This window comes from Oncorhynchus nerka, linkage group LG24 (assembly GCF_034236695.1).
Source record: "Oncorhynchus nerka isolate Pitt River linkage group LG24, Oner_Uvic_2.0, whole genome shotgun sequence".
In the NCBI taxonomy this organism is placed as follows: domain Eukaryota; kingdom Metazoa; phylum Chordata; class Actinopteri; order Salmoniformes; family Salmonidae; genus Oncorhynchus; species Oncorhynchus nerka.
In genome coordinates this window covers 51,930,984-51,942,010 of record NC_088419.1, presented here as the reverse complement: position 1 = coordinate 51,942,010, position 11,027 = coordinate 51,930,984, and the positions used below count along the sequence as shown (strand labels likewise).

Below are 11,027 nucleotides of genomic sequence, written 5' to 3'. Positions count from 1 at the left end.
CAGATCTACAAGGTTGTCTTATTTCCAATGACAATCCTCACATATTCATCTCACATTACTGGCTATGATGTCAACAGGACAAAAACGACTATTTATATTTCAAATGCCTTTCCAAAAGATTACAGTTTTTCAATCTATGTCATGTTAATAGGGTTTCAAGTTATAGGCCTACACTGTGTGTGTGTGTGTGTGTGTGTGTGTGTGTGTGTGTGTGTGTGTGTGTGTGTGTGTGTGTGTGTGTGTGTGTGTGTGTGCGTGTGAGAGCGGGCGCCAGTAGGGAGGGAGGAAGGATAAACAGCAAAAGACAACAAGTATTGCCAACTATCAGCCCTTGTCATAGGCTTGTCGTAGGTGATTGCGACAGAGGAAGAGAAGGGCAGTTGAAACCACCACTAGCTTTGGGTTGGATGCTTCTTCTCATCACAGAGATTCCAAGAGGGATGGAGAAACGTCCGGAGACAGCTTCCCCTCGCCGCACTCCGCGAGCAGGGAGGGTGGCTAAGAGAGAACATTCTAGGTCTCCGACTTCCAGGGGCCGCCATCACAAGGGCACCAAGACAGTGAGGCTCCCTGAGGAACACGAGAAGAGAGAGGGGCCAAAAAGGGATACCCGGGAGGCAGAGACCAACGGAGAGGCGGATAAAGAGATAGACAGGCCAGTCAAGTCCACGTCGACTGTTGTGGATGTGGATAATGTGAGAGAGAAAGAGAGGGGAGAGGAGAACGAGGAGTTCATGGCGCTGCTAGAGAGTGAATGGCAGGAGGAAGGTAAGACATGTTTCTAAACATCAATATTTGGACCCGTATTCGCAAAGCATCGTAGGGTAGGAATACGGGTCTAGGAACAGTTTGACCTTTGCAGTCATAATGAATAAGAGGGGGGGGGGGTCTCTCCTACTCTGAGACTCTTTTGAATATGGGCCCTGGTCTTTGATTTTAAATGATGATATCTTTGATAAGGACATTAGCTTACTGTGAGTGTGAATCGTGGTATTTGTCCTCACCAGGCGTGAAGCCGAGGAGTCTTGGAGTGTGTGAGTGGCTACTCATGGTGTTGGCTCTAACCCTGGTCATTCTGTTCTTTCCCATCTCCATCTGGTTCTGTGTGAAGGTAAGGATGTTCTACCTCCATTACATAGACAACACAGAACGAAAGGGGATGCCTAGTCAGTTGCACAACTGAATATGTTTTCAGCATTTAACCCAACCCCTCTGAATCAGAGAGGGGGCTGCCTTAATTGACATCCACGTCATCGGTGCCCGGGGAGCAGTTGTTGTTGGGGGTTAACTGCCTTGATCAAGGGCAGAATGGTTTGAGGATTCGAACCAGTGACCTTTTGGTTACTGGCCCAACTCTCTTAATCGCTAGGCTACCTGCCGCCCACATGACACAGTATAACAACTTGATGATGAATGTGTAAAAAATGTTCAAGCAATATTTCAGAGTTGGACATCACTCACCAAATGGTAGATTTCTATAGTGTAGAATGAAGGCACAGTATCTGGTGAATGACGACATTTACAAGGATTCAGCACCCCCATTTCTTTTGGTAAGAATAGTATCAACTTTGGAGTGAAAATGTGTGATCTGTTATGTTTCATTGAACGACACAGTGGGCTGTCTTTCTGTGTGTTATTCCGTTATGGCAAAGTCTTGATTGACAGCTCGTCACTATGTTGACTGACAGGTTGTGAGGGAGCATGAAAGAGCTGTGATCTTCAGACTGGGTCACCTACTGCGAGGGAGACCCAGGGGACCAGGTTTGTGCTTGTTATTATATTACTTGAGGACTCGTTCGATGAGTCATTCATAGTGTTTTAAGCGTAATGGGATTGTCTTAGGGACACACATAGGGGGTTACTCATAAAATGGTATGACAGGAAAATGTCACGTCTGGCACGTTTTTTCAAACATGAAAGAATTGTCTTGGGCTAGGTACGAGGCATGCATCAAACAATCTCTGAATTTCTGCAATGGATTTGAAAAGGCAATTGGTAACACTTTACACAGCGCAAGTCCTGTGAACAAGCCCTGTAGCCCACATGCTTATCAAACTGTGCGTGTCCATGACACCGTGTGTAAATAAATATCCACCAATCTCTCTCTACTTTATGTCCATTCGGGACCAAGGTCTACTTTTCTACCTCCCACTACTCGATGTTTTCCAGAAAGTGGACATCCGTCTAAAAATGCTCAAGGTCCCAGCTCACACGGTACAGTGACTCCTCTGACAGCCTACAGAAAAAACTACAATCTACATCAAATATTCCCCCCAAAATTCCGCATGAATCTTTTACTGCTGCAATGTGTGTGTTTCTTCCTGTGTGTGTGTGCATGCGTGCGTGCGTGCGCGTGCATGTGTGTGCGTGTGTGTGTGTGCATGCGTGCGTGCGTGTGTGTGCGTGTGTGCGTGCGTGTGCGTGCGTGTGTCCAGGTGGTGACCAAGGATCTGGTGAGCACGGAGCTGAGCGCGGTGTGTTACTACCGTATAGAGAATGTGGCTCTGTGCAGCACGGCCCTGTCGGGTGTGAGTGCCGTGCTGCAGGCCCTGGTACAGGTGGCAGACAGAGACGTTCTTGCCCACCACGACTTCACCCACATCCTGCTGGACAGGAAGAGGATCGCCCAGGAGATCCAGGTACCTAACCTGTTGTACAGTCTTTTTATGGGTCTGTATATTGACCAGACCTGGGTTCAAATGCTATTTGAATTTGTCTTTGCTCTAACCTAGAATGCCAAATGGGTTTACAGTTTCTGGACTATCCAATTGTTCCATTAAGTCAGGCAAGCTCAATCAAGCACAGACAAAGTATTTGAAATGATTTCCAATATTATTTGAACCCAGGTGGGATATTGATGTTTGATATTGACAAAGGTTATTTGTGGAATTTGGTATTGAGCGGCGTAAAATCACATGGATGGTCCAGGAATGTTTGTGAGTGAATGGATGGTGGAGTATGAATCATTCTGCTCTTTTATCTCAATCTACAGGTGGCTATCGATTCTGTAGCTTGTCAGTGGGGGATCAAGGTGGAGAGAGCAGAAATGTAAGACTTTCATCGGTGGCTCATTTACATACAGGCATTTGTAACGTTTTCAAAACAAGACGAGTTGCCACGTTGGCTGGTGGTGTCATAAGCGAATGTTTAAAGAACACGGTACATGTTGGAATGGTCAACTTGTGTCTTCACCTTGCTGACGTGTGTGTGCGCTCTTCACCGTGTTCATTTCAGAGAGGATCTTTCTCTCCCCATTGAGCTGCAGCAAAGCCTAGCGGCAGAGGCTGAGGCTAAGAGACAAGCCCAAATCAAGGTATGTCATCAGTTTTTTTGGTGTGTATGTGTACAATGGGAAAGAGGGGATACCTAGTCAGTTGTACAACTGAATGCATTCAACTGAAATGTGTCTTCTGTATTTAAGCCATTCAAGCCTACACACACACACAGTGTAATAATTTTGCACGCCCAATTTTTCAGTTTTTGATTTGTTAAAAAAGTTTGAAATATCCAATAAATGTTGTTCCACTTCATGATTGTGTCCCACTTGTTGTTGATTCTTCACAAAAAAATACAGTTTTATATCTTTATGTTTGAAGCCTGAAATGTGGCAAAAGGTCGCAAAGTTCAAGGGGGCCGAATACTTTCGCAAGGCACTGTATATGTGTGTGCGCGTGCGTTGGCAGGAACGCATGTCAGAAGGGAGGTAGGATAAACAGCAAAAGCGAAACAACAAGCGTTGCCAATTTGGGACCCTTGACCTCTAACCCTAGGCTCCCCTCCTCCCTGTTCTGTAGGTGATTGCAGCAGAGGGAGAGAGGGCAGCCTGCGAGGCTCTGAAGGCATCTCTGGACTCCCTCTCTGGTTCCCCGGCCGCCATCCACCTCCGCCTCCTCCAGCTGCTACACACCCTCCGCACCGAACGCCCAGCACTGGTCTTCACCCTCCCCTCGGACCTCCTCACCCTGCCCCGTGACCCCTCACCCTTAATCTTACCCGCCCCAGCTCCAATCCTGGCTCCAGCCAGTCCCATCCCAAAAGGAGGAGAAACCAAAGAGGAGCGGAACACTGACTCGCCGATGATGTAGTAGACAGAGAGAAAGGGAAGCATCTTAATTCGGGTGCCTCTCAATTGTCTGAAGTGGCTGCACTGGTCTAAAGAGCTGTGTGGTGGGAACCTGATTCTGCCACTCCAGTTCTTTCCTATAAGTGCTGATGAAGTGAAGGAAGCAGAGGAGGCCACTTGAGATTATTGATATGCACCCCTCATATCAGATTGAAGAAGTGTGAAAATCTTATTCGGTGATTGTTTAGTTTTTTCCTCTGTAAAGTAATGTTAGTCAGTATAGAGATGAGTGTTTTTATTGTATCATTTATACAATAAACTGATGACACACTCCACCTAAATTTAGACAGTGTGAAGGTAAATAGGGTCCATAATAAATCAATAATAATGATAATAATATAATTTAAAAATAGGAACCATACAGCATGTTTCACACCATTTACATTTTTGTATTTTTATTTCAACCTTTAACTTGGCAAGTCAGTTAAGAACAAATTCTGACCAATTCTTAACAGTAAGCCTGTAGGACATGATTGCTTAACAAATAGCATGCAAATGACAGAACAACAACAAAAAATACAAATGATTAAATACTGTTGAATGCCCAGACATGTGCTCCTCAGACTTCACTGTGCATTCATTTGTCAAATACAGGGGAGCCGAGTTCCCATTACCTCTAAAACTACTGTACTGTTTTCAAGGTTCAGCGTTTCTTGGGCTTGGTGTGTTTGGGGCTAGTCTCAGGCCCCTGACTCACTGTTTTGGGTTCAGGCGTAGACACATTTGACTTTAAAAAAACACTGCCACAGACTTCTTGCTCACTGCAATGCAAATTGTATAGATGAGTGTCCAAATCCCAAATCCAACAGTGTTGACCTACAGATGTAGGATCTTAATTTGATCAGCCTGCTGCAGGAGAACCTTCCTGCAAAGCAGGAGATTTAAAACGTGTAGTGTATTTGAGGTTAAAAAGGCTGAAGTTTGTCATTTCCACGTTGAAATTCAAGACATCATTTCCCCAAATGTATCAACCCCTACATAAATATCCATGAATTATAATCCACATAATAATTCACATTTCCTGTTGCTGCAGGATTATTTGCCCCTGTTAACGAACTGGCTCAAATTAAGATCCTACAATCCTATGGTATTGACCTAGCACTGAGGTGTGTCTCGGTGTTGACCTACCTTTGGCCTCCAGGCAGGGCCTGCCTTGTAGCAGTCTCCACAGATCCTGGATCTTCTCCAGCGCTGCCTGGAAGGCCTCCTCTGGCTTTACATTTACATTTACATTTAAGTCATTTAGCAGACGCTCTTATCCAGAGCGACTTACAAATTGGTGCATTCACCTTATGACATCCAGTGGAACAGCCACTTTACAATAGTGCATCTAAATCAGGGCCCGCTCCTCTGCACTCTGGGCCTGGGCCTCGACCCCACTGACACACACACACACACACACAATTGACACACACAATTAAGTATACAGTTGTGTACATTATAGTTGCGAAAAAGGCTTTTGTGACAAACTATTACGAGTGCAAGTGAAGCACTTGCAAGAGACAACCAAATGTATGTGTGTGTGTTTTCAATGTAATACTCCAGTAATAATCCTTCGATGGGAGATACAGAGTGCTGAGGGAGTGTGAACCCTCAATAAAGACCAATAACTTACAGTAACTTGTGCTGCAGAATCCCCACTGTAGCCAGGGAATCAAAGGCTCTGCTGTGTGTGGATGAGCCACCATGACTCTAGTCTGCCAGAGGCCAAACAAAGAAGATTTGGACGGAATGCATGTCTTGCTACATCAATGTTTTCACAATGAAACAAGGCACACAGGACCCCATCCAGCTGAATAGTATCCTCCCCCGAGGGTTTGCTCAATGATGTTACCATCATGGCCTATCAGCTTGATAATAGAGCTGGCTAGTGAGCACTCCATGGGTCCTCCTGCTGGTTAATAATAGGTATTGCAGACAAATTCCAAAACTGCAGTCGATGATCCACAACCTACACTTTTATATTTTTTTACATTTTATTTAACCTTTATTTAACAAGACACTACATGACCAAAAGTATGTGGACACCTGCTCATTGAACATCTCATTCCAAAATCATGGGTATTAATGCTGAGTTGGTCCCCCCTTTGCTGCTACAACAGCCTCAACTCTTCGGGGGAGGCTTTCCGCTAGATGTTGGGCGATTAGGCCTGGCTTGCAGTCGGCATTCCAAATCATGGAAGGACTCTGTGCAGGCCAGTCAAGTTCTTCCACACCGATCTCGCCAAACCATTTCTGTATGAACCTCTCTTTGTGTATGGGGGTACTGTCATGCTGAAACAGGAAAGGGCCTTCCCCAACCTGTACAGAATTGTCTAGAATGTCATTGTAGGTTGTAACGTTAAGATTTCCCTTCACTGGAACTTTACCATTGGCACTATGCATTGGGGCAGGTAGCGTTCTCCTGGCATCCGCCAAACCCAGATTTGTCCATTGGATTGCCAGATGGTGAAGCGTGATTCATCACTTCAGAGAACGCATTTCCACTGCTCCAGAGTCCAACGGCGGCGAGCTTTACACCACTACAGCCGGTGCTTGGCATTGCGCATGGTGATCTTAGGCTTGTTTGCGGCTGCTCGGCCATGGAAACACATTTCATCATCCTCCCGACAAACAGTTATTGTGCTGACATTACTTCCGGAGGATGTTTGGAACTCAGTAGTGAGTGTTGCAACCAAGGACATATGAGTTTTACACGCTACACGTTTCAGCACTCGGCGGTCCCCATTCTGTGAGCTTGTGTTGGCCTACCACTTTGCGGCTGAGCCGTTGTTGCTCCTTGACATTTCCACTACACAGTAACAGCACTTACAGTTGACTGGAGCAGCTCTAGCAGGGCAGAAATTGGACGAACTGACTTGTTGAATAGGTGGCATCCTATGACGGTGCCATGTTGAAAGTCACTGAGCTCTTCAGTAAGGCCATTCTACTGCCAACGTTTGTCTGTGGAGATTGCATGGCTGTGTGCTCGATTTTATACACCTGACAGCAACGGGCGTGACTGAAATAGCCGAATCCACTAATTTGAAGGGATGTCCACATACTTTTGTATGTATAGTGTACTTCTGGCTCTGGACTTCATTCATTTTGAATGAAAATAAGTGAAGGGTGAAGTTGCCCCTAGGCCTAGACCTTCGGTCAGTTTAGCATTTCCCAATTAATGATTACGGTTAGGAGAAGCTGATCCTAGATCTGCACCTAGGGGAAATCTCACCGCAGAGCTGGAAGATGCAAATGACTAGCATGAATAATAATAATCATTATTAGAATTAGTATAGTAATAGTAGTAATAATAATCATTAATATTAATAATAATAATAATTATTATTATTATTTGTTGAGCACCTCTCAGATACTGAACATGGCTAGTTTTGTTGCAAATCTTTTTAGTATTCTTTGGTAAATTGGTCACCATGTGACTGCCCTCAGTTAATTGGTCACCATGTGACTGACCTCAGTTAATTGGTCACCATGTGACTGCCCTCAGTTAATTGGTCACCATGTGACTGCCCTCAGTTAATTGGTCACCATGTGACTGACCTCAGTTAATTGTTCACCATGTGACTGCCCTCAGTTAATTGGTCACCATGTGACTGACCTCAGTTAATTGGTCACCGTGTGACTGACCTCAGTTAATTGGTCACCATGTGACTGCCCTCAGTTAATTGGTCACCATGTGACTGCCCTCAGTTAATTGGTCACCATGTGACTGACCTCAGTTAATTGGTCACCATGTGACTGACCTCAGTTAATTGGTCACCATGTGACTGCCCTCAGTTAATTGGTCACCATGTGACTGCCCTCGGTTAATTGGTCACCGTGTGACTGACCTCAGTTAATTGGTCACCATGTGACTGACCTCGGTTAATTGGTCACCGTGTGACTGACCTCCGTTAATTGGTCACCATGTGACCTCAGTTAATTGGATCTGCCTGTCATTTTGCACCTCATCTTCATCAAAAGCCTCTAGTGGATACACTGCTACACTGCAGCTAGGTTCATCTACTGATATCATTATTCTGTATATCACATCAACCAAAAACCTGTGATGCTTCAAATGTTCAAATGACACCCCCACTGGTTGCAAGCTGGTTGAATCCATGTCATTTCAACAAAATAATTATAGTATATAGTATTTCCTGATGATTTGAAAGAACTCATCAATATGAAAGGAAAATGTTTATGTCAAAAAAATCACTGAATTTGCATCAGTGCCTAGTGGGATGGTATTTTCATTTTGGGTGGCTAACTGCAAGGTAGAGAGCGACCACAGTAAAAGGATTATCACAGGCTTACTAGAGATCATATGCTGGGCAATGGGGGATGCAGTTCAGTGTGACGCACAGCTCCACGGAACTGCCCTTCACGTCAGACAACAGGATCTGACAGGACTCCGTCCAATCGCCACACTCCCTCTGAGCAGCATAAACACGCACGCACGCACGCACGCACACACACACACACACACACACACACACACACACATACACACACACACACAGGAAGACAAATTTGACAATACCACTGTCATAACAGTTACATACCAATAAAAAAATGAAAGACTAGCCTGCTAGCCTTACTGAGTCGATAGGAACAATAGCCTGCTGGCCTTACTGAGTCGATAGGAACATTAGCCTGAGCTATTTAGGAGGAATATCACACCTGGCACAAATTATTGTCTAGTTCTGTTTTTCCTGCTGAGGGGTGCCCTACCTGCGCCCAGAGGGGAGGAGTTCAAAGTCCGGGTACAGGGGGTGGCTTGGGTCTAAAATGATTTTGTGAGCCTTGCGGAGGGCCCTGACCTTAAAGATCTCATCCAGGCCTGTCTGTTTGACTCCAAGTACCTTGCGGAGGGCCCTGACCTTAAAGATCTCATCCAGAACTGCATCCCCCATTGCCCAGCATATGATCTCTAGTAAGCCTGTGACTCCAAGTACCTTGCGGAGGGCCCTGACCTTAAAGATCTCATCCAGGCCTGTCTGTTTGACTCCAAGTACCTTGTGGAGGGCCCTGACCTTAAAGATCTCATCCAGGCCTGTCTGTTTGACTCCAAGTACCTTGCGGAGGGCCCTGACCTTAAAGATCTCATCCAGCCCTGACTGTTTGACTCCAAGTACCTTGCGGAGGGCCCTGACCTTAAAGATCTCATCCAGGCCTGTCTGTTTGACTCCAAGTACCTTGCTTGCTGTGTTGATAATCTTTCTCAGCATATTTCTCTGGCTGACAGTGGCATTGCCAAACCAACAAACAATACAAAAAGTTAAACTCTCAATGAAAGATTTGTAAAAACAGAGCCAGTATAGTGCAGTCTACATTAAAAGATCCAACCTTTTTGAGAAAGTACAGTCTCTGTTGGCTCTTTTCGTAGATCAGGTCTGTACATTTACTCCACTGCAGCTTATTGTCCAAGAGGACACACAGGTATTTGTATTCCTCTACAATCTCTATATTCTGACCTCTGATACATGTTGCAGAGGTAGGTGTTGTACACTTCCTGAAGTCTATGCACATCTCTTTGGTCTTGTTGGTATTGATGTCCAAGTGTGATTCCTCACACCACTCTACAAAGTCATCTAGGACCGGGCCATGATGTTCCTCGTCATCATGCAACACGCTAATCAAGGCAGTGTCATCAGCTGATCAAGGCACTGTCATCAGCGAACTTAACTAGGTGTCTGTTAGGATGGGACCTAGTACAACTATTAGTGTACAAGATGTACAGGAGTGGGGACAAAACACATCCCTGAGGAGAGCCTGTGTTGGTATTGCGTATGTCCAACAAGTGGGGACCTATTTTGACTCGCTGTGAGCGTTGGCTCAGGAAGTCCAACAGCCACAAAACCAGCCCCCCATCTAAGGAGAAGTCCCATATGAGTCTCTGTGCCAGAATGTAGTGCTGGATTGTGTTGAAGGCAGAAGAAAAGTCAACAAACAGAACCCTAACATGGGATTTGGCACCCTCTAGATGTCTATAGACCATGTTAAGGAGGGTAAGAATGGCATCATCAACTCGGCTGATAGGCTGATAGGCTGATAGGCAAACTGAAATGGGTCGAGAAGCTTTTGGGTGAAGCTGAGAATATGACTTTTCACAAGTTTCTCAAGGCATTTCATTACTAAGGATGTCAAGGCGACAGGGTGGTAGTCATTCAGCACAGAGGGATTAGATGCGTTAGGAATTGGTATAATTATTGAGTTTTCCCACAATACTGGCACGTGTTGCTGGTCGAGTGAGGATTGGAAAATGTCTGTAAAAACACCAGCCAGTTGTTCAGCACAGTGCTTTAACACATGTCCACTCATTTTGTCTGGGCTTTTGTAGGTGTTACATCCCCTCAACAGCTTTAGAACATCAGACTGTTGAACAACAACTCTCTCAAACATTTGTAATGATGCTTCCATTTGTTTAATCTCCGACACAAAGTTGTGGTCTATAAATGGAATAAATGGTCTATTGATTCTGTATCCTCACAACAACATCTGCAGAGCTCTCCCTGCATATTTAGGTTGACTGTGATTGGAAGCGTGACACCAACTGATGTCTCTCTCTCTCACTTAAATGACAAGGATGTGCACACATTTGTAATCCTGTCTACACTCAGAGGAATAGCTTTTGATCGGTGTTATAGCTTTTATGTCCTTCAACCAAGATATGGTGGAGTCAGGCAGTCAGCCATCATTCCACTGCTTCTACTCTGTGTCATATGTCAAAGAATAGGCTAGGAACCATCCAGGTAGGTCAGGAACAATATGGTTGGGTTCAGGTAGGTCTGGAACAATATGGGGTTGAGTTCAGGTAGGTCTGGAACAATATGGTTGGGTTCAGGTAGGTCTGGAACAATATGGTTGAGTTCAGGTAGGTCTGGAACAATATGGGGTTGAGTTCAGGTAGGTCTGGAACAAT

General features: G+C 45.1%; 1 protein-coding gene across 1 annotated transcript; it reads left to right on the top strand.

The window, feature by feature from the left end:
* The first annotated feature begins 361 nt into the window (after positions 1–361).
* On the top strand, positions 362–4,672 carry nphs2 (NPHS2 stomatin family member, podocin). The gene is made up of 8 exons (XM_029630764.2): positions 362–768; positions 1,008–1,111; positions 1,689–1,761; positions 2,132–2,214; positions 2,436–2,639; positions 2,993–3,048; positions 3,235–3,313; positions 3,795–4,672. The coding sequence occupies exons 1-8, from the start codon at positions 408–410 to the stop codon at positions 4,083–4,085; spliced, it is 1,251 nt and encodes a 416-aa protein (XP_029486624.1). The 5' UTR covers positions 362–407; the 3' UTR covers positions 4,086–4,672.
* Positions 4,673–11,027: the final 6,355 nt, after the last annotated feature.